The following is a 25,128-nucleotide window of genomic DNA, read 5'->3' as shown; positions in this document are numbered from 1 at the left end:
CTTGTTAACTTCCTGAACTGGCTAGTTATTCTAAGGTATGTATACAGGCTTTTAGAGAAGAGTAGTTTTTTTTTCTCTCTCCGATCATTATACACCTATCAGATGACAGATTATCTTCCAGATTAGCTACCTAAAAGTTCTAAGAAAGAAATAAATCTTGGTGAAATGACTGCCATTCTCAGTAATTTCTAATTGAAAACGTCATACTTTGTTAGTAGAAAAATTCTTAATTTGGTAAATAACTTTCTTGCAGTTTATCAGTAATATGTACTCATTACTTAGTGTAACTGAAAGCATTTTTTTGCGTTTTTTTTGTATCAATTTAAGATTACTTGTTTCTTTCTAATTACTCCTCCCTATTAACTTTATTTCATCCATCCACTTACCTTCCCATCATCCAAAGTTAGTCTTCTTTTGTATACCAAGCACTGTCTCATTCTGATGTGTTCTTTTTATTTTTGGTTGTTAATCATTGTGTTTAGTATAGAATTTTATGTCCTATATTAATTAAAGAATGAAGTCATTATCATATGGAGCTTAAGGAAAGTAGATCCAACTCACAATTACTTTGAAATCTTTGGGAAATTTAAGAAGATTGTTCTTGCTTTAATTTTTATATACAGTGTCTTGGAATTTGTTCATAATTTCTTAAAACTACTTTGCCTACCCATACTTCTATAACAGTTTACTCTTTTGTCAGTTACTGCATTTCCTAAGCAGAAATTGTAGACCACAGCCATGCTGTAGTGCTGAGATCTTTGTGGCTTAATGTTTTAAGGAAGCATGATGCAGAGAGGTTTTGTTAATATCATTAACCCAAAGCTGATTCTTTGTGGAATTTGTTTCAACTTTGATTTTGATTCCTTTCTGAAATAGATTTTTTTTTTTAATGTTTAGAAAAGTTGGCGATCAATTTATGGTGTGATTCAGTTTTTAGATTTACTTACTATTTTCAAAGTGTTTTTAATAGTCTTCTCTTTTTCCAGCAGAGAGAGATCATCATTGCCTGAATTTAGCTTTGTGACTACAACAGCAAGACCTGTTCCTGTCTGGAGACGACTGTTAAAATATCATCCTATCATTTTATGTTTGCTCTTTATCAATTTGAATAGATGTTTACATGTACTATAATTGGCATTTTGTCTCTTCACAGTTCTCTAATTGGTACATCCGAGTCCAGAAGTATGTCTGAGTGTGTGCTTTGTCTGACCTTATTCTTAAACGTCTTCTCCCCTTACTTTATATCCATTTATTTTTTAAACACTAAGGAAAAAGACCTTTTGGTTTCCTAATATGAGATAAGTTCAGTCTCAGCCACGTTGAAAATTGTGTCTAAGAAATCTATAAAGCCATGATATTGTGTTCATTAGCATGAACAATTTAGAATGAAGAAAATGATTAAAAAGTTAAGCATGGGTTTGGTTTTAATTTTTCTGGGTTTTAGGATACATTTCTGGGGTTAAGGTAGTCACTTAAATGATTTTGAACAGATGCTAAAATACTTTTTTATACACTATAATAACTTGCCTATTTCTTCTAAATACACTTACTGAGGTTGTTGCCAAGGCCACTTACCCAAATAATATTTTTAAAAAATTTCTTAGCTCTTCAAAACCAACAAGGAGAATAATTTTCTTTCTTTTCAAATAATACAGGATGATCTGTGGATTATAAATATTGAGAAATTTCTATTAAATGTCTGGTTTACACAGTTTGTCCATATTTTCCTCACTTGCAATCAAGACATCAAAGACAATCTTAAAAGCAAGGGGAAATTGTGTTGTGTGTGTAACATTGTTAAAGATTATAGTTTTACTGTCTTAAAAGGTGTATGTCCATATTTATTTATAAGCAGTGTGGCTTAAAATTATTTATAAAGAGTATGATTAAATCTTATCCTAAATATTCACCCAAAATACCATTTTTTGTAATGGGCACCATATAAAGAAGTTTTCAGAAAATTAATTTCTGAGTATTTCTTCATAGATTCTCATGAGGCATTTGAGAAGTTTGGAAGTTGTTCTTAGTAGCAGCTCTTTATTAGAAAAGTGGAAATTACACTTGATTCTATTTGCCCTTGTTTTTTTTTAGTTTCATTCAGCCGTGCTCATGTTTTCATAGTTTTTGTGCCAAGTTGACTATTCTGCAAACACTTCTTTTTGAGTATTCAATGCATTTGTCTTCGTGAAAAATAAAAAGAATGAACACATCAATCATAATGTAAATTATCTATTTTGATCCACATTAGTTGACAACAGCTTCCTGAATATTAGGCTTGATTTAAGGGAAAAGTACATGTTTCAGAAAGTCTTCTAATATAATTATGACTTGGTAGCCTGCAGGGCATTTTTAAAATTAGACTTTTGTTTTAGTTCACATTTGCAAACTAGCATATAGCCACAAGGAGTTTGGAGATATTTTCCCAGATTAGTTCAGTATTTTTTCTTTTTAAGGAAAGAAAATTCTCTTCCCCTGTGATAGTGATTTACTTGCTAGGTTAGAAGCCCAAAGAACATAGTCTGAAGAGACCATACTAGTTAACAGTTTCAGTTGGTTCTTAGATGTGGACCACATACCAGCCCCCTCAACTTTACTTTGTCATCTTTCTTTTTTCTTTCCCTTGCTTTTAAATTAAAAACAAAATAAAGCAAAACAAAATTGAATATGCCATTGGGAATCAGAAATCGAGATGATTTGATTCTCATTAAGATCATTGTGCTTTTTGAAAATTTCTGTGAGAGCCAATAGGTCATTACATATTTAAATCCTTATATGTTGATTAATTAAAGATGAGGATTTTCATTATTTCATTTTCCTAAATAGGATTCTCATGGAGCTATGTGTAGATAACTGTACAGAATCACTTTTGTGTAATTGATTGAAGCAGTTTACCTCTGCATGATTGCATTATGGAAGCCTTTTATATATCTTTATATTTTTCAATATTCTTAGATTTTACACTATTAGCGGCTCTAGTCATGCTATATTTGTTTTTTTTAAATAGAGTTTATAAATATTTATGCTCAAAATACAGATCAACTGAATATTTTTTGATCTTGTTTACAAGATAAATAATACTTTAAAGTGATGCAGCCCCTCAAGTGTCTTAGGAAAAAGTTATTGGTGCTACAAAACCTTTCAATATCATTTTTGAACCTGTTATCTAGACTTTGCTAGGCTTTAATGTATGATCACTTGTGACTTACTCTAATCTAGCAGCATAATTATAAAAGTGGTCTGTGGTGAGTCAGGAAAAGAGCCCAGTCCATTAGAAACACCCCATAATTTAAAGATACGATACAGAATGACAGTATGCTTATTTGTGCCCAGCTTCCAAAAAAGAAAATAGTCTCTTCAGTTTGTCATTAGCTCTTTTGATAAGAGGAATTTAATCTGGCTAGAATAAAAACAACAATACATTCAGCATGGCTCAGTTTTCCCATATTTCACATGGAAAATTTTTCTAGTCTTAAATATGGTGTAATCCTGCTCTGCTTCAAATTCCCATCTGTCTTTGCTGAACAGGAGGCAGGGTAATTCTTAAATATTTATAGAACATTTGATGAGTTGAAAAGAGATGTATTATTTACATTGTACAAGTTTTGCGTTGGTTGTGTAGATTGTTCTCTACATCTATAAGACTCATTCCAGCACCTTAGTGAATGTTCTAAAGATACAATTTTTAAGTATCAGCAAAGCATTCATAGATACTTACTTTTGATTCTCAGAATCCTGAACCTGTTTTGGGTGTGTTATTACTTCAGAACATGTTATCTGGCACAAGATTTCCTTTAATAAGTGGTTTAGTTGTACTCAAGTTCTGTGGATTGTTGAACCTAAAAACACCAAAGGAGTCTTTTCTTGTCTGGAGACTGGGTTGTTCCAGTTTTTAATACCTGTGCCCATAAGTATCCCATTTCACGAATGTGTGTTGGCATGGGGAAAAAATTCCCTGCTCTTTGAGTGGAGCGAAAGTAATTGGTTAAGCTGTAGCAGCTTTTTTTTGTTTATTTTTCAAAATGATAATAAAACTTGAACTGAAAAAGGTAAAACTTGAACTAGAAAACTACTCTTGTATGCTTAGAATGTTTATAGTGTTACATGTTTATGTGGGGTTGTCAACATTTTTATTATTTATAGTTGAATTATGTTGTTTTGTTTGTTAAATATCCATAATGTTTATTATTTTTATATTTTGAAAATTTTTAAATAAAATAGTCTTACTAAAAACAGTTGTTAACTTTTTAAAATTGTCCTGCATCTTGCATCAGTTATATGACCTAGTAGAAAGAAAAATTTGCAGCCCTCAGGCATTGTACAATTGAGAATTCTGAAAATGTTTATGTTTCTATACAAATGGCTCCAGGTTGCCTCTTCCCCTCTCTACCCTCCATTCCCACTTTAAATTGTTCTAAGTCACCTTTGGTACCTGTGTGTTGTTGGCCTGATGACTCCTTTTCTCACACACCTACAAATCCTTCATACCCTTCTTCCAATTCCTGCCTCTTTTCTGCTAGAATTGATCTCTATTCTGTTTGAAGGCCACAGTGCTTCTCCTTATCATTATCATGAGTAATAACGCTAGAGTACTATTGTGATGTCAAAGAAAGACTGCCATATATTCTGAAGTGAAACTAGATGTAAAGTGCTTATACTGTCAGCCTCTAAAGCCATTGACACTTTTTGGAACGTCCCTCCATAATGTTCAGTTTTCATCTCAACATTTATTCTTCTGGTCTGATTTGACCTGCTTTTCCAGCATTCAGCATGTTCATTTCATATTTAATTGCATTGAGTGATAAATATTGCCATATTCTTTTGTGTTCATTGCAGATATACCTTCTATCACCTATAACGTGGGTTAAATAAGCTTGGTAATCATCTGTCTACCACTTGTGACACTGCTTCTACAAGAAAATACATTATCAATCTCAAAGTCATAAGTCTTGATAAAAATCTAGTTAAATCTGGTTATGCGATAGTAGAGGACTCTGGCTTGAAATAGTAGAGGACTTTGGTTAATAAATAATGATGTACTTAGTAAAATTGTTCTTAAAACATACTTTATGTAATATATACTTTACATATACAGCCCCTGTGGAATATTTGCAGATTGAGTGTGTTGTCAGCTTTCACTTAACCTGAAACAATATTTCTGCATGAAATATGAATTTGGTCTTAAATTTTTTTGTTTTTAAATCACATGTCATACCTGTTATGTAGAAAAGCTAGAAATTAAAAAGGATGATTGAAAGCCTGTTATAAGTGATCACAGAGCATTTAAAAATGGGGTTATATAATGTATACTGTTTTGTAGTCTTTTTTCACTTATGATACTAGGTTTATACCATTTTTAAAGCCCTTCCAGTTTGTAGATAAAGCCTAATGTATTGAGTCAATCCTCATTTTAGGCATGTAAGGCCTTTCTTTCTATTTTTTATTTTAATATAAATGATACTGTATCCTTGAGCATCTTTGGTTATTCCTTCGAGATGAATTCTCAAAACTTTTGGGCCAAAGTATACTTGTTTTTAAAACTCGTGAGACTTTCTCAGTTGATCTTTTACAAAGGACATAATGTGTAAACGCCTAGATACTTTAGTATTCTAGCTTTGGAGAACTCTGTAAATTCAGTTTTTTGCACGTGTTAAAATTTGTTGAATTTATATTCATGTTTTAGCAGGAGCCAAATTATGCCTGATACAGTAGTTCAGCTTGGATGCATTAGTTGACACGATTATTAGTATTTTCTACAATATGTCATTGCCAAGATTTTGTATACCGTAGCAAATTTTTTTCCTTGGAACTACAGATTTTTATAATTTTGTTATGGCATTTTATAAATTTTTAAGAACTTTTGCAGTCTTGTAACTAGTCTTTTGAAAGATAGAATGATAATCTTTACATTTATTAAATAAGATTTTAAGAATGGCAGAATCAGGACTGGAATTTCCATTTCTCAATACCACATCCACTAGATACACAAAGACCATGTAATTTATAGCAACAATAAACTCCCCATATTTTTTCTCTCTCTAAATTCCTTTTCTCCAGAAAAAACAATTTTCCCCATGAAATTCATGAACATTTGTTTCTGAAACAAAGCATGAAATAGGCTGAAAGAAAATTATAAAGAAGTGGGAGGATGGGTTCCATATGTATTTTATTTCTATGTCCTAAGCCAAAAAAAAAAAAAAAAAGTTTTTGAAAAGATAATCTAGATTCTTGAGAAAAATAAAAGTCCTTGCAAACCATGAACATTTTCCTGAGCTATTTATGTAATGATGTTTTATCTAATATTTAATATGCTGTATCATATGTCATTAAATTCTAGTATTTGAGGGTTTGGAATGTGGCAGACTTCTCTTGCCAGTATTTGATCCACTTTTTTTTTTAAACCTAAAATGTGTTATGAAGTGTACAAGAATGCACTTTGTATTCAGTGCTAAAGAGAATCATGATTCTGATTATTTAAAATACAGTATGCAATGTATTTTGAGGATTTTGAATTTAGGATGTGGAATTAATGAAAAGACTTCTGACTTCAAGGAGGATAGAGTGCAAATTTCAAAGTAAGCCTTGAAAGTCTTCCACATTTTGGAACGTTTTTAATGTTGAAATGTTACTTATTCCAAAGGTCTTATTTAAATAAAATATTTTAGGGACATGACCATCCCCCCCCCCCTTTTTTTTTTAGAAATTGGTGTTAGGAAGAAATAGAAATTGTAGAGGTCTGAGATTTTGGAGTAGAAATGGTCAGCAGTCATATTGGTACTAAGTTCAATGTAGTAGTATTTTTGTGTTGTAAGTGTAGTAGGTGGTATGTCAATTTCATATATTTTTTTTTAATCAAGTTAATGTTCAGAGTTAACAGAAATTAAAGAAATGATAGAAAAGAAGATCTCTGGCACTTAACAATTGTCATGTCTGAATGAGGTAAGAATTTAAGCACCAAACAGGTAACTTTTAACAAAAATATTCTTTGAGTACTGATCTGATTGTTAGCCATGACAGCCCTCACATGTGTCATATTTGTAAATACTAAATGGATGAAAACTACATATATTAAAAATGAAATAGAATCCTAACCAACCGTTCTTTGATTAACCTAGAGTGGGTTTTTAAATTTTGTTTGATCAAGATTTCCATTGAAAAATAGGAGAGACTCCTCAAATTGGGGGTACTCACAAAAGAACAGAGCCTTCTAAGGTGCTGAAGATGGGAAGACCAGATTTAATCTTGAATTTGCTAAAGTTCTAATGGAAGGAAAGCATCCTATAAGCAAGTAATACATTTTTGTTTTTGTCCCCCCCGCAACTGACAAACTTTATTGAGCATCAAATGTATAAAAATTACGTTAACACGCATCCGAGAGTACATTAATTCAGGGTTCCTCTTCCGTTCCTTATGGGAAGCACTCAATATAGGTGTGATGATAGCAACCTGAGTGAGTTCCAAGTTATCCCACCACCACCACCACCAAAAAAGACACCCTTTTAATCTGCCACAAGAGCACCTCAGCACAATTTATATTCCCACATGAAGTCATAGGCCAAACCATTCAGATATAATGTCCAACCAACTTCAATTTCCTAAGATTTCCACAGCTATATTCTGTGCCCTACCTGTGACCGCTCTTGCCTGGGAATTTTCCAAAATGCGAACACTTAAGGCCTTCCTATGTGCAGTTCTAGCTATGGCTTGCTACAAATAAACATAAAAATCGTATTTTTATATACTAACATTGAGCACTTGGGAGAGTGAAATTAGATACACAATGGTAGGTACACCCATACCTGGAAAAAACAAAAAGATCTACCTAAATGTAAATCTAACAAACCGTGGACAGGGCTTGTGTGCTGAAAACTACACAATGCCCATAAAGAAGGCCTCAGTAAACGGAGAGATGCTTCATGGATTGGAAAATCCAACATAATAAGTGTCAATTCTCCAAATTCATATGCAGGTTTAATGCTTATCAAAATCCCAAGAAGTTGTGTGTGTGTGTGTGTGTGTGTGTGTGTGTGTGTGTGTGTATAACAAGATTCTCCTAAAATTTATATGGAAAAGCACTAGAATACAATAATTTTGAAAAAGACAATGTGGAAGGAGTCCAATTCCAAGACTTACAGCTACAGTAATTGAGACTGTTTATGATGGATGGATCTTGATGGGAAGGATAAACACATGGATCAAGGAGACAGAACACAGATCTCATAAAGATGCACGTGAATATGCCCAAATGATTTTTGGCAAGGTAAAAACAATTGGAGAAAATAAACCTTTTCAAGTGATCCTGGAACAATCACCATTGGCGAAAAACAAAATGCCCTGTTCCCAGACCTAAGATTCAATGTATTCAACAATTAACTCTAAATGGATCAATGACTTAAATGTAAAACTACAGAACTTGAAGGAAATAGGATAAAGGAGAAATTCTTTGGGATCTAGGACTAGGCAAAAGTTTAGACTTGATGCCAAAAGTATGATCCATAACAGCATGATAAATTGGACTTAATCAAAACTTGCTCTGTGAAAGAATCTGTTAAGAGGATAGATAGTAACATAGGCTACAAAAGTGGGAGAAATTATTTACAATCCACATCTAGTATGTGTCAGCACTGGATACAGAATATATAATTATTTTTTAATACATGTTTACTTTGAGAGAGCAAGCAAGGGAGGAGCAAAGAGAGGGAGAGAGAATCCCAAGCATGCTCCACACTGTCAGCACATAGCCTGATGCAGGGCTCGAACTCACGATCATGGCCTGAGCTGAAACCAAGAGTCAGATGCTCAACCGACTGTACCACACAGGTGCCCCAGAATATATAATTCTTAAAGTTCAACAATAAAAAGCAAACAATCCAACTAGAACATGGGCAAAAGACAAACATTTTACTGAAGGTAATGTTCAGGTGACAAGCACATGAAAAGATATTCGACATCTGCCATTAGGGAAGTGGAAATTAAAACCACAATGAGATATCCTTACATATTATCAGAATGGCCAAAGAAAAAATAGTGACAAAACCAAACGCTGGCAAGGATGCAGAGAAACTGGATCACTCGTAGATTGCTTGTGGGAACGTTAAATTGTATAGCCAGTCTGGAAAAGTGTTTTCTTAAATAGCTAAACATGCAGTTATCATATCCAACAATAATTGTACACCCGGGCATTTAACTTTTTTTTTTCACACAAATACCTGTACATAACTGTTCATAATAAAAACCAGGAAACAACCCATATGACTTCCAATGAGTGAGTGATTAATCTGATACATTCATTCCATGAAGTACTACTCAGCAAAAAAAGAAATATTAATACATGCCACACCTGGATGAATTTCCAAAGACTATGCTGAATGAAAAGAAGCCAATCCCCAAAGGTTACATAGTGTGTGGTTCCATTTACATAACATTCTTGAAATGACATAATTATAAAGATGGGAACATAGTAGTTGCCAGGGGATTATGGAGGTGGTGGGTGTGACAACCTGAGGGATCCTTAAGGTAATGGAAATGTTCTGTCTCTTGACTACCAATGTCAGTAAGCTGGTTGTGATCTTATACTATAGTTTTGCAAGATATTACCATGAGAGGAAATTTGGTAAAGGATACATGAGACCTTTATTTCTTGCAACTGCATGTGGATTTAAATTATCTCAAAAAGCTTAATTTGAGAAAAACATAAAGGCAGAGTAACATCTACTTCCATTTTAGGGCACTATCTGGGGAAATGTCTCGGAAAGATGTGTGTTCCTCATAAAGAATAAGGTCCGGAGAGCAAGTATTTGAGGTATATTTGTAAGAGGAGTCAATTGAGTTTGCATGCTTGAGAATTTCTGGAAGTACTGCAGATTTACTTCTCCCACTGGTTACACTACAACCAGTGCCAGTAAATGAAGTAGTTCTACATACATGTTGACCTTTTACTCTTCCAGTCAGCACTGCTGCCTAAAAGAGACTTCATACTGAGGAAGGGCAGAGCTCGCCTATGGAAAGGTGGGTGAAGATGAAAACAACTGATACTTACCTTGCTTTTCTTGCCCTTTACCATAGTTCAGGGGTTGGGGGGGGCAGGGAGCACGTTGAAATCATTCAAAAGAGAAAAGAAACATAGAACAAAAGCAAAATTATAAATTAAATTCTCTGAAGGAAAGAAGCAGAGTTTTATGGAGTATAAAGTGAATGAACCTGACCTTTGATGTCAGGAAAGTCTTCCCACGAAAAGTGATCTTTTAGTTGAGATCTGAAAGCTGAGTAGGAGTTTATTAGAGGGGGAGCATATTCTTGAGGAATGAACAATTTTGTACAAAAATACTATACAGGGACCAAGTATGGTATATTTGAAGAACGGAAAGAAGCCCAGTGTGACTGCAATGCAGAGATACACAATTTGAGAATTATTTAGCATAGAAACCTTAATCTATAAGATTGAGATTCCTAGAGATCACATATAGAATGAAGAACTTCTGTGATATAGGCAGATTCTGCAAAGAATTAGGACAGCCAAAGAGGTGGGAAGAAAACCAGGATGGTAATTACAAATAGGGGCCAAAACAACAACAAAAATTTGTTTTAGGGAGGAGGGAGTGATAAAAGTGTCAAATGTTACAAGGCAAAGTAAGATGAAATATGAAAAATGTCCATTGGATTTTAGGATAAGGAAGTCATTAATGACTCTGGAATGTTTCTGTTTTGTTTTGATTATTTTTTTAATGTTTATTTTTGAGAGCGTGAGTGGGGGAGGGACAGAGAGAGGGAGGGAGACACAGAATCCGAAGCAGGCTCCAGGCTCTGAGCTGTCAGCACAGAGCCCGACATGGGGCTCGAATTCATGAGCTGGGAGATCATGACCTGAGCCGAAGTCAGACACTTAACTGACTGAGCCACCCAGGTGCCCCTTGCTTATTTGCTTTTTAATGACGGATATGGGAGCCAAAATGAATAGGCTAAAGAGTAAAAGGAAGACAAGGATATAGAAACAGAGTACAGGTAGGTTTTTTTAGAAGAGTTTTAAAGGTGGAAGAGAGAGAGATTAGTAGTTTGCAAGGCAGGTAGGATAATAGAAGGCCAGACAATCATGTTCAAATCTTTACAGAGGGGCCCCTGGGTGACTCAGTAGGTTAAGCATTCGACTCTTGGTTTTGGCTCAGGTCATAATCTCATGAGTCGTGAGTTCAAGCCAGTGTGGAGCCTGCTTGGGATTCTCTCTCTCTCTCTCTCTCTCTCTCTCTCTCTCTCTCTCTCTCTCTCTCCCTCCTCTCTGCCCCTCCCCTGCTCATGCTTTCTCTGTCTCTCGAAAAACAAACAAACAAACAAAAACAAGACAAAAAACACTTTAAAATCTTTACAGAAAGGAGTTCTAATAAGATAGAATGAACAATAATGGTAGTTTAAAAACATAGGATAAGAAAAGATCCAAAGCACATTTAGAAAGAGTGTCCTTAGAGAGTAGTAGACACAAGTCCTCCATTTTAATTGGCAGCAAGGAGGGGAAGAAAATTTCGTGTTCTGGGAAAGTTTGGTAGTAGAACTCAGAGTTTCCGTTAGATGACTTCAGTTTTCTTTTCAGCTAGTGGGAATATCATTTGCTGCATGGTCTCCCCACCCCCCGTACAACTGCTGAATAGCACTCCCTCTGCTTTACCTTCTTTCCCAGTTACACCTGAGCATTCCCTGAATATCTGCCTTAACTAGTCCCCTCACATTCTTCCCCACCAGATTCAACTGGACCCTTCACCACAGCCTCTATGGCCAATCACAGTGGTCTCTGTTAAAACACTGCTTTACTGGGTGCACCCAGACCTCACAGTGCCTCTCCCCTACCCACACCACACCTTCAGGGTGGCAGTGCTGCACTGCAGTCTGAAGAAGTCACTGACCCCTCTCCAGCTCCATCAGTCTTTGTTCCTGGGACACAATGCGTAGCATCTGTTCTTTCTCGAACACAGCTCCTTTTACTTATTGCCCTAAACCTCTCAAGCCAGTGAGTCAACAAATATCTTGCCATCTCTTTTATAATCCTTTTCTGCTCTATCTACTCTCTTTCCTGATATGTAGGGGGAAAAATTCCCATAAATATCAATTTATGAAAATAAACTCTCATACATTGTGCTGACAACTTGGAGCCTAGAGCCTGCTTCAGATTTTGTGTCTCCCTCTCTCTCTGCCCCTCCCCCGCTTGTGCTCTGTCTCTCTCCGTCTCAAAAATAAACATTTAAAAATTAAAAAAAGAAAAGAAAAGAAAAGTACTGAGAGAAGTGGCCAGGAGCATGAAGCGATTGGAATGTAAAGGGTTTTAAAAGAAATGGAAGCTAGAATACAAAGAGTCTGGAAAGAAACATGGTTCAGAGCATGGTAAGAACATTGAATTTCATCATGCTAAGGTGTCGGGGAGGCATGGAAAGTTTTGAAAGTTTAGAAGAAAGAAGGGGATGGAGTGGAAGACAGAGATGAGGGCAGAGGAATGTGAAGTGATTATATTTGCAGTTCATTTTTTACAGTGATGAGGAGGATGTACTGGAAGCAAGGGAGACACTGGGCATAGTAGGGGCAGGGAGACTCCTGGATTCTAGGCTGAGCAACCAAGTTTGGCTGTGTCATACCCTGAGTTGGGCCTGTGGGATTGGGAGAAAGTTTGTAGAACAAGAAAAGGAGTTGAATTCATGTCTGACATATTGAGCTTCAGGGCCTCATGGGATATCAAAACAGAAATATCCTGTAGGCAGATGTCTGCTACCCAAAGTATAGGAGAGAAGTCTGGGACGGAGATACAAGCCTAAGAACCAGAGGCACTATATGAATGAGATTTCCCAGTTAGGACAGGTAGCATGCAAAGCAGGAAAACTAAGGATGGTAAACCCCAACATGTGCAAGGGCCAGAGGAGTAGATGAAAATGAGTTGCTAGGAAAAAAAAGAAGACCTAATTGAAAGGATGTCACAAAAGCCAATGAGGACGAGAACATCACACATGGGGGCTTGATAAAATAAGACGTAAGATCAGAACAGCGAGGACCCGTGGATTTGCCGATTCAAAAGGCTATGGGCAGTTTCATGGAAGGAGAAGTCAGACTGATGTTTGGTAGAGAATGAATGTAGGAAATTCAGAATGGGAGGCAAAATTTAGGATGGTAGTTTGAAGACTTTGCTGGGTAAAGCAAAGGAAAGGTCCATATTTTACAGACTGAAGGAAGAGAGTCAATGGGAAGGAGGGAAGAACGTAAGAGAATTTGTAACTGATAGACATTTCAGGGTGCACGGTGGAAAGGATGGCAGAATGAGTTGTGAGAAGAGTGACAGAGCACATGAGAACATAGTCATCACAGCCCCATCATTTGAGGACTGCCCAAGTGTGATATGGCCGAAAGAAATGCATGGAACTAATGGAATTCTGTGTTTCAAGTCAGTTTTGATAGAAAGTTCTTTTGCTCAGAACTGAGGCAGCGTGAGGTGTTAGGATATGTGGATTACTGTTTTCACCCAATCCCTAGAAATCTTAACATTGCTGGAATATTGTAATTGTCCATTACAAAATGTAAGTAACTTGCTGATAGTAATAAGCACCCAAATGTTTGTCAAATAAATGGATTAGGCTACCCTGGATTTTTCTGGGGAAAGGGAGAAGGGAAATTATATTTTATTTATTTAATTTTTTTTAGAGAGAGAAAGAGAGAGAGAGAGAACACAAGTAGGGGAGAGGGGCAAAGGCAGAGGAAAAGAAAATCTTGAGCAGGCTCCACACTCAGCATGGAACCCGAAGTGGGGCTCGATCCCATGAAGCTGGGATCATGACCTCAGCCTAAATCAAGAGTCCAGTGCTCAACCAACTGAGCCATTCAGGCCACTCAGAAGAAGGGAAATTATAAAATAAAAAAGGTGTAGGAAGGACTATTGAGGAGCGGGGGAATCCCAGGGAAGGAAGACAGAATAACAAAGCCTAGTGCCAGAATAAAAACATCCAGTGTAAGGGAAAAATGTGTTTGTCTATGCTTGTTGTGAGTAAAAGAAAAAGATTCCCTCCCACCCCCCTGAACTGTTTGCTTCTTTCAAGGACTGTATCTTGATGATTAGGGTAATGAAAATCTTTCCAGGGCAAGAGTTGGTACTTTGGTTCCTGCCACTACTTCCTAAAAACAACCGGTATAAGATGACTGGAGAATGGAGGTGGAACACCTGGGGTTTAGTCACTATGTGACCTCAAGCAACTAATTTACAGTGTCCATCTCAGTCTCCTCATATGTAAAATGGAAGTAAAAAAAAATACCACCTTCTCACTGAACTATTGAGAAAATCTGACGAAATTATGTGGATTAAGGATTTTCTTGGAATATGGTAATGGCTTAATGTATTTTTACTTATCTGAAAGGCTCAGAGAATAGAATACTTCCTATGGGCTCCATGTCTTAGGGCAAAGGAAAGGCCCACATAGTTATAAGGAAAATGGATGCAGGCTAGTTCTACCATCTACTCCCAGTGCCTTATTCAGAAGGATGAATTGGATTTGCCCTCAGACCTGGTCTGCTTTAGATATAGAGAATGCTGTGGAAAGTCTCATCATTTCTCTTTCTCCCCTCCATCTGCTTCTAATATACTCTGAAGCCCTGATCTTAGGAGGCATGGAAGCTGTGGAATAGTGAGAGTTGAACTCTTCGTGTTGCAAAGAACTCAGGCTGCTTCAGGTACCCCTTGTGGGCTCAATGTCTTGGAGAAAACTGTCTTCAGAGGTATATATGGCCTGGAATTCCAAAATTAGTCAAGGTTGGTAACATTACTCTGTGCCTCTTTTTCCATAATATCTCATCCTTTTCTGTGTCTCTACTCCATTCTGATCCTTCCACTTTTCTGTATTTTCCAATATACATTTTTGGAGGGATTTTCTAATTGGCTAAATGCACTCTGTTGTCCTACATCAATCAACTATTGCAAAAACAACAGCAACAATGACAACAAACAAAAAAACTACAGATGTGTAGGAAAACATCCAAAAAACCCAGTAGCTTACAATAAGGCTTTATTCTTCTGCATGTCTATAGGTTGACAGTGATTCAGCTGATCTAGAACTGGAGTCAACTGAGAAGCTTTGCTTGAGTCTACGGGTTGGCTTCAGCTATGTTTCATATATGTTCATTCTGGGGCATTCTCTTCTCATGGTAGATAATCGAATAAGTCATGCTTCTTGAGACATCAGTCTGGTACATTGTCACATCTACCCATATTGCATCAGCTCAAGCAAGGCACAGCCAAAGCCACCAATATGGTAAAAATATACTCTTCTTACTCTAATAAAGCAATGTCTCATGGGAAAGAGCATGGGTGTAAAATTCTAAAACAGGAAATTATGGAGAACTGTAAACAGTGACTCAAACTTTGTCCCAGACAACTATAATCTATGTCTGTATCAGGTACCCACTCTCATGTAATCGTTGGCTGTGCTTAACAAAAGTCTGCTGAATAGAGCATCCCACAGTGAAAATAGGCCAATGGGCATGAGCCACCATGATTCATGTCTAGTGTGTGAACTCTAGGAAAGGTGTCAATAGAATGAAGGAATAAAGAATAGAAGGAAATGGATAACCCTCGTTTGAAAATTTTCCATGAATTTGCTTCAAAAGTAAAGGTTAGTCAGGTCTGTTTGGAGGTACATTTGTTGAAATGGATAAATTATGATTCAAAAGAAATTAAGTTATGAACCCTCAAATACTTGTCTTTTAAAAAAACGTTTTAATGTTTATTTATTTTTGAGAGAGAGAGTGCGAACAGGGGAGGGGCAGAGAGAGAGGGAAATACAGAATCTGGAGCAGGCTCCAGGCTCTGAGCTGTCAGCATAGAGCCCTATGCAGGGCTGGAACTCAAGAACAATGAGATCACGACGTGAGCTGACATCAGACACTTAACCAACTGAACCATTCAGGAGCCCCCAAATAGTTGAGTCTTAATACAAATAACTACAGGCAGTCTTTGCTCTAGACTACCCCAATGTACATGAATTTTACTTACCACAGTTTTAATAACACCAGTCCCACACACTACGATTCACAATCAGTTACCATAGTGTATTAACTGTGAGTGTTTAAAGTACTAACTTCATCACTATCTCTTAAGTCCACAAATGACTGCGTAAATAAGAGATGTGCATCATGATCAGTAAACAATCACATTGCTTCTTTCTAAGTCTGTCTGTGATTGGTCACTGTGCATCTTTTATTCAGTTCATGCATATATAGCATGTTGCCTTCTTGTCTCCCAGTGATAAATTTCATGTAACAGTTTACAAAAATAGGTAATGGAGTGCTAGTTACAACAGCTTAAAAGTAATGGAGGCAGTCATTGTTCTTTCAACAGCAAAGAATAGAAGGGAACAGATAGCTGTCATGGAAGAGAACTGACTCACAGCTGGTGTTTGGACTTCTAAGGGGATCACACGCAGCTGAAAAAGATGCTGGAAGGATGCACATAAGACTGAAGTTGGGGTGGGGGGGCGCCTGGGTGGCTCAGCCGGTTAAGTGGCTGATTTCGGCTCAGGTCATGATCTCGTGGTTTGTGAGTTCAAGCCCTGCATCAAATTCTGTGTCTCCCCCGCCTCAAAATAAATAAACATTAAAAAAAAAAAAAAAGACTGAAGTGGGAGCGTCTCTTCTCCCCTTCTTCTCCCTGTAAGTCTTCCAGCAGTGCCTCCTATCGGCAGTTAGTCTGGCAAATGTAGTTTGGAGACACACAGTTAAAGCCAAATATAGAAGGGTCGGACTGGGTCTGAGAAGCAGTAGGTAAATAACTGTAATAATTGCCATCACAATTTCTCCTAGGTATTGTTGCAAAAATAGGATTGTTGATGCTTTCCTTTGCTACCTCAGATCTTTGAAGAGGCATTTCTACAGGGCCACTGTCATAAGTCTGCTACACCTGTAAGTCATGCATTGAAATAATGTTGCCCAAATATCAATCAGGGGTCAGTTATAAGAACTTTTTCTTTGTCCATAAAAGTCAGATACTTCCCCCCACAAAAAGCTATCATTGTTATTTGCTAATGGTTTATTTCATTTTTCCTCAAATGGCTAACCTTTGTGTGATTCCATGTCTAAGAACTTAGCTTGTCTTCTTTCATCTATTCTTGGGCTGTGGGGTTGCTTTTTCTTTACTCTCTTTCTTATTTGCCTCTCTACTTCTGGTAATGAGGTATCCTGGGTGTTGATTCTTTGAGAGTACTTTTCACTTTGCTACTCAAAGAAAAAGAGGCTAAGGAATCTGAGATTTTAATTTATTTTAACTTTCTCGGTTTCTTTCTATACCCCTGCTGGCCCACTGGGAAGAAACAAGTCTACCCCTTTGGAGAATTTGAAGCTTATACTCTGGAAAAGAAAACAATGGCTTACACTTACTTCTTAATATATTTTTGGTTTTCTTTTACATACATTCTTTTACACATAATAAGCATTTATGTATGATAAAGATAGATAACTACAGCATTTGAGCAGCTTAAAAAAATACTAATAAGAAGTTTTGAACTCCTACCTGACCCCACTTGTACTGGTGGCAATGACACTGCAATGGAAGAGGAAAATGTGAAGAGAAAGTTTAAAGTTACTAATTGAACAACCAATTGAAACACTAACATAGGTGACAACTCTTGCTTATATTCTAATTTCAAATACGTCTTCGATATGATAAGAAGCTATAAAAAGGAGGGGTGCCTGGGTGGCTCAGTCAGTTAAGCACTGATTCTTGGTTTCAGCTCAGGTAATGATCTCATGGTTTGTGGGTTCGAGCCCCGCATTGGGCTCTGTGCTGACAGTATGAAGCCTGCTTGGGATTCTCTCTCTCCTTCTCTCTCTGCACCTCCCCTGCTCGCTCACTTGCTCGCTCTCAAAATAAATCAGTCAATCAATCAATCAATCAATCAATCAATGTTTTTTGAAAAGAAGCTCTAAGAAAGATATCAAACAGTTAAACTGACCAGTGCTTCTTTTTCATTGCATCCTTTTGTGTTTTACAACTTTTTTTTTCAATGTATGAAATTTATTGTCAAATTGGTTTCCATACAACACCCAGTGCTCATCCCAAAAGGTGCCCTCCTCAATACCCATCACCCACACTCCCTGTTTTACAACTTTTTATGGCAAACTTTAGAGGCACTTCACTTTTGATTAAAAAAAAAATTAGTGTTTGTTCCAGAGAGCTGGACTAAGCTATTGTTAGTTTTTTAAAAACTATGCCTCCATGGCTTTAAGGGAAGATTGGATTGGTATGACATACCAATGAGGTCTTTATGATACATTGGTCCGTTGACACAATTGGTTGAGAGATAGCAAGCCAAGGCTCTAAACCATTATCTATAACATATAATCTAGTATATAACACATATGTACATAAAATAAACAAAACTAACATTTTCTATGAAGTATTCATCCCTATTAATCAAGTATAGAAATAAAAAGTGTGTTCTCGTGGAAAGGGTCTTAGGTGATAAGGGTTTGGTTCAGCCTCTACTACTAATTAGCTCTATGACCTGGGCAAAGCCATTTAACCTCTCTGGGACTCTCTTTGCTTATCTGTAATAAGAGAGAATAGACCAAGAGTGACAAGCAGGATTCATCGTGACCACTAACTCTAGAGAGCAGCCTGTTTGTTAAGTGCTGAGTGGAGAAATTCTAAGGCTGAGTCTGGGCTTAATGAGAAGGAGTGCCATGATCGATTAGTGCTGTCTGCTATGGGTGCAGGATGTGGAGAGCAGCACTGAGAGTGTCATATATTAGCTGTCTCCCTAGACTAGCTTACCTCCAAGGCCACTTGTGCAATGCCATATAATTCAAGTTATTCATCACGTAAACTTACGTTTATAAACATAAAATAAACTTGGAAAAACAAACCTCAAGTTTCCCTGATCTAAATATGGATTTTGTAAGAACACACTTTTTCCTTTTGGATGTGAGAATGAAAAAGGAAGGTTCTGACAGAACTTTTTTGAAAGAGTTTTAAAAGAATGTAAATTTATCTCCCTTCACTCTTCCATTCTCTCATGAAATATTTATTAAGTACCAACTTTGAAATTGACACAGTGCTGCGTGCTGAATATTTGCTGAATTGAACTGAAATGGAGGATAGAAAGATGAACAGACACAGCCCTTGCTCTTGTGGAGTTCATGGCCCAGTGGAGATGGCATATATCCTAGCAGGTATAATTCCAATACAACATGCTAAATGCTGCAATGGTCTTATGAATCTCAAAAAATGAAATGACTAACTTTGTCTCAAGGAGTTGCTGCAGGTTCTACAGAGATGACATCTGAGCTGAGTGTTAACGGATGAATAAAAATGTGTCTGGTGGAGAAGGATAGTTTAGGTATGCTGGCACTTTTGAAAAATAATTTCTCCCCACAAATTATTTATATTTTTCATATTGTTTTGGTTGAGGTAGAGTGTAAAAAAATGAAATATAATAGTTAATGAGAATTCTGATGTTTGTTTAAGAAACTTGAGTCAAATGGTGGAAACACAATTTGAACTGCCTGGGAGAGGAAGGATGAGGCATTTCAGATGGAAGTTTAAATATCTCTTGATGATAACACTAGGAAACAACCTGGTGGCAGAGATGACATAACCATGCTAATCAAGACTGGACATTCAGAGAGAATGGAAGAGGGCACACTGACTGGGAAGGGGGTTGGGGATTGGAGGGGTTCATGAAGGAATTTGTGTGTGGATTTCGAAAGGGGTGGCCTGAAATCAAGGACATCCCAGGAAAGGACCTAGCTTCTCTAGGAAAATAGAGACATAAATAGTATCTTGTGCTGGGGAATGGCAGTGAGGTTAAATATGAAGTTATGAGAATGACAATCAAGATCACCTGGTCAGGTGAACAAGAGGAGTCAGCTGCCAGAAGAAAGGTGATGTGGAACCCAGGGGAAGATAAGCTGATTGCGTACAGTGGGTGAAGATTTCATTTCCAATGTGTGCGAACTACCCTCCACTCCAATAGAAGAAAACACCACAGACCACGACTGCTTCTGGGGAGAAAGTGGGGCAAAGTCTCAGATGAAGGGCCTTCTTGGAGGGAACAGATCCAGATCGCAGCTCCTCCTCCTTGTGAGCTATGGAAAGCTTGGGAAGAAGTGAGTGTGACACAGACTGTAAATTTGCTGATATAAACTTGAATGTTGTTTGGAGATTGCTGATGTTTTCAGTTGTGACCATGTCTTGGCATGCCTGGTAGATAGCGTTAGGAGTTGGATTTCCTTCTTAAGCTGTGTGGCCCCATTTCAGCAGTAGAGGAACCTCATTAGTAACGTGATTGACTTACAGTGTCGTCCAAGCCCTCACCTGTATGAAACTGGCCATGAGACTGAACAGCGGGGGCTCTGTCCGTTTACCCACTGAAAAAACACATTTATAAATCAAACAACAGGCCTTTTGTTGTTCTAAAAGGATAAACCCAGATCTATTAGATGAATAAAAGTGTGACTCATGTTCTGAATAACATAGTGTGGGTCCTGTATCTGCCACATACAGTTGGGACTTGTGGGAATATACCTAGGTTTAGTCACACGGCACACTTTTGGGGAAACCACTCAATGAACTGATCATTTTCTAGTTCATTCAATGAGCTCTAAGCAGCCTGCGTCCAAGTTGCCAGCCATGACTACCACTCCTTTCTTCTCCTGGTGAGGCATAAATACTATCAGCAGAGCTAAGAGAAATCAATCCAGGTTTCAATTTAGGTGCATTATTTTCCGGCTGAGAATTGTGTCTGTGGCATGTGTATTTAATTTTGGTTAATTTTTTTCTTGCTAATTTTTTTGTAACCTAAAAGAAAATTTCACAGGGCATGGTGAGATTTTCCTACTATATAAAAAGTGTTTGTTCTCCTTTAGAAAGTTATTAGGCCAGATCTACTAAAGCCGTGTATTCATATTAAAATATACATGCAGAGGCAATGACCCAGCAATCTCAGTCCTAAATATGTACTCCATGGAAATGAAAATACATATGTCCCAAAGTGAATGTACAGGAATGTTCAGCAACAAACCAAGTGTTTGTCAGAGTAGAATATTCTGTACATCCAATGGAATATTATGCAATGAAAAAGTATAAACTGCCCTTCCACAACAACATGGATAAATGTCCCAGATATAATACTGCGTAAAGAAGTCAGACATTCCCACCTTCCTAAAAATGAGGTCAGACCAGAAGAGTAGATTTTGTGTGGTTTGATCTGTATGAATTTCAAAAACAGAAAAAGAGATTTGTGCTGATGGAATTCAAAAGAGTGGTTACATTTGAAGGGTTAGTGGCTGAGAAGGAGCATATCAAGGGTTTCTGCAGTGCTGGTAATGCTCTATTTCTTGATCTTGATGGTGGCTACAGGTGTATTTACTCTGTAAAATGTCATCGATATATATGATTTGAATGCTTTTCTGCATACATATTTTTACATTCATAAAAAATATTAAGAGGTTAGTTTAGTAATAAATGTTTTATTTATATTATTCTAGTCTTGCAAAGATAGGCTTAATTATTTCTTAGGAGCATATTAAGGTCAAGTCTTTTGCACAAGAATTGGTATTTTTATTCTGTTGTTTTTGTTAAATACGTTATGTATAGCAATTAATATTTTCTGAATTTTGTGACATTCTCTACAGTAGTTAATTTTGTGGTAAACCATGATGAACTTTAAGAGGTAGACCAAGGTAACAAAATATGTTTCTTATAAAGAAATAAGTTTCTTACAAAGTAAAAATAATGTCTATTAGCTAATAGCATCAATTGATTGGGACAAATTATGTTTTAAATTTATGTATTTATTTTCTTCAGTATGAGTATTATGCAGCTCATTTAAACACGATTGCCTTTGTTACCATCTTTACTTTCTGTGTCTCTTCCTGTTGTATCGTATTGCTTGGTATTCTTCTGTTTGATGAAGAGAATTTAAGATTATATTTTCCCTTCATGTATGTATTTATCCACAGAGTACACAACCATGGGTTTTTCTGTCTTTTTGTCTTACATCATTGATGTCTTCCCAGAAAGGGATATGTGTGTGTGTGTGTGTGTGTGCGCGCGTGCAGTGAAGTGATAATAGAGAAATTGTAGTCAGATGCTGAAAGAAACCAAGGATGATAGTTCATACCCCTGTTTTCAGATAGGAGAATCTACCTTCTGAGAAATTTAGTGTTATAGAACATTCTATTAGGAACTTGTAGAGACAATAACATTGTAAGACCTACATGAAGCAAATGAGACAATAAGCTCTAGTGTTTTCCAACCCTTCTGGCTTGATAGAATCATGGACTGTTAGTGCTGGTTGGGCAGAATGCAGACAGCCTACAACCTCATGGAAATGTCACTCAGGATCTCCTAGGTGCTGGTGACTGTGCTCTGAGGCTCCAGGCATGAAGGAGGTGCCAGCCTGAACCTCCAGCTCTTTGCAGAGAGACAGTGGAAGGTGAACTGACTGTACCCCCTTTGCAGAGAGGGCCTCTGCGCTGCTGGAGATGGAAGCCCTTTAAGGAGAGGGCTGCGACATGGATTTCCTTCCACCATGCTCTGCTTTTAAATTTTTAAACTTTGCCTCAGTCCCAAGGCCTGTGGTAGAAAAGCACAGCTTTCCAATCTTATCTATTTTCCAGGGTAGGATAAACATGTTGGGTTTAGTTAAATTATGAATGCTGATAATATTCATTTGGTACAATTTATATTCTTCTTTTATCTTTTTATTTTTGACAGTTTAGGCTGGGGCATAAAGCATAATTATATTCTTGGCATCCTCCCTTAGAAGTTTTAAATCAGTTCATGAGGCTTTCAGCTCCGCTCCTGTCATTTATCCATCAGCATTCAGTCCATTTAATCCCGGCCTCTCAGCTGAGCAGCCCCTCGCCCCTGTTGTGAGTGATTGGCCTGCTCCACTGCTCCCAGCTTCTCCTGTCACATCGCATTTGCATAAAAGAGGACAGATAACCAAATTTGAGCACACAAATGAAAATGCTAAGCGCTAAACCTGTCACAGTTGTTGTTCAACTAATTGTGAAAAATTTGATTTGCTCGCCTTTCACTGTTTGTCATGTGGACCCCCTTCTCAAATGTGCCTTGGCTTCTGCCTCTGTATATGTAGCTTTTAAACTCTTGAGCACAAGCAGCCCACCCTGGGGATTACTTACCTCTCCTACCAGCTTTTAATGTTGGCTCATCTTCTTGACTAAATTAGGCCACCATGGCAAACAAACACATAATTAAAAACCCAGGAAAGACAACTGCAGCTGTACTTCTTAAATTGATTTTTACAATGCTGCTGTATGCCTCGGTATGCTCTTCCATTTGGTAATTTTATTTCTTTATATAACCTCTGGTAGGAGAAAATTGAGGATGGGTGCTGTGGCAAGCTTTGCTATTTTGAAACCTACGTTGGTATTTTGTTTCTTACTTTCTGTTCCTCCAATAGCAAAAAATTGTATCATGGGTCTTAAAAAGCACATTTCTATTCCCTAATACTTTACCTGACATGCCAGTATACATTTTTAATCAAGGTTTCAAATGATTCCATTTGAAACAGTATTAGAAACAATGGATAAAATTCCTTGGCTTACAACACTCAATCACATGAGCTCCTTTTAAATGGTATGTGATAGGAGTGTTTTGAAAATTTGTATGTGTAATATATATGGTTTGCTTCAGTGTTCATTATGCAGAGGCTTTAACCATTCTCTTTTTATAGCTGTTAGGTTGATAATTTCTTGATGCCTATGAAAACAATACATATGGTGTGTCTATAAAGTGAAAAAAAATCGTTTTCCAGGAGTAGCACGAGAAAAATGTCTCTTTTGTTGATAACAGAGCCTCTGGTTGCTTTACTACATTAATTTGTCCCTAATATTTTAGGTATGTAATGTCCAAGCAACAATGAAGATGGCATTAACTGAAGTTGAAACCTTTTAAAGTTGAGTACAGTTTAAATTACCTTTGAGAATTGGAGGGTTATAGTCTTGAAATTGGGTTGAAGTGAAATGTGACATTACAGTGACAGTTTGTGGTTTGCAGAAGTTAGATGTAACATCGTTTATTGCAGTAGTCCTTTGGGATTTATTTGTAGTAGGTCATAAGACATGGATTAATTGAAGAAATATTTGATTATATATCATTTTATACAGTCCTATCCTAAAGAAAACAATGTAGTTCTCTTTACCATAATCCCCCAAGATGCTGAGGGATTAAATCTAACTTGAAAATTCGAATGTTCACTAATCTCTTTACAATGTTTAATCATATTTTAGTTCAAAGAAATTAGATTATGGTACGAAATGCTCACTACTTTAAGGCATACGTGATAAATTTAAGAGTTTAACTTTTTTTTTTTTTTTTTTTGACGGAGCTGGGGGAATAATTTTATTCCTATTACTGGTTGTTTGTTTATACTTCACTATTTTTATGTCATTATAATGTCTTGTTTTGTGGATGAAAGTTTCTGTGAGCCTGTATGTATAAATTTCAACTAGATGTGGCTAGTTACCTATGATCAGTATTAACTATGAGATTTTAATGTCTCTAAAACAAAAATGTGGAAAGGACCACAAGATTAATTTAACACTCCAGGAAGGATTGAATGAAAGCATTGCCAGAGAGCTCTCTTATTATGACAGTACAGGCCCTTACACAGATTAGGAACAAAATAAATTAATAAATCTACTCCATTGCCTACTTTCATCTTACTTCCAAGTTGTACTAATTCCTCTTCAGAAATATTTCTTAATATTTATCTATATATTTCACTTCCGCATTCATTAAATTGCAGATTTTGTAATTATGGAGGCAGCATTAACACTGTGGTTGTTAATTGTTTGGGCTTTAGAACCAAACCGCATGGGCTGGAAACCTGTCCCATACTTTCAGTAGCTGTGTGACCTGGGGCACAAACCTGTTGTTAGTTACCTTCAGATTTCCTTTCTACATAATGGAGATGATAACACTTTCCTCATAGAAAAGAGTAGTTATTAGGTTTAAATGAGTTAATGCATGTGATGCTTTTAGATCAGAATTTGGCACATAGTAAGTACTCAAAAATAGTAGCCATTATTATAGTTGCGAAATGATTAATGCTTTTCTTTTTGCCTTTAGCCTATTTTAAGTACTTTTCTAAG

General features: G+C 36.8%; 1 protein-coding gene across 2 annotated transcripts in view; it reads left to right on the top strand.

Annotated features, from left to right (window-relative positions):
- RBM26 (RNA binding motif protein 26) overlaps nucleotides 1-1,182 on the top strand; it is an 83,122-nt gene extending 81,940 nt beyond the window's left edge. The window contains exon 22 of one of the 2 annotated variants that reach the window (XM_042928660.1): nucleotides 990-1,182. In XM_042928660.1, the coding sequence (XP_042784594.1) occupies nucleotides 990-1,010 (21 nt within the window). In that variant the 3' untranslated portion in view covers nucleotides 1,011-1,182. Of the gene's footprint in view, nucleotides 1-986 lie in introns of both variants that reach the window. The other variant, XM_042928649.1, reaches the window with a different exon arrangement.
- The last annotated feature ends 23,946 nt before the right edge of the window (nucleotides 1,183-25,128 follow it).

The sequence above is a fragment of the Panthera leo genome, chromosome A1, assembly GCF_018350215.1.
Source record: "Panthera leo isolate Ple1 chromosome A1, P.leo_Ple1_pat1.1, whole genome shotgun sequence".
Classification (NCBI taxonomy): Eukaryota; Metazoa; Chordata; class Mammalia; order Carnivora; family Felidae; genus Panthera; species Panthera leo.
This window is presented reverse-complemented; position numbering and strand designations above follow the sequence as displayed.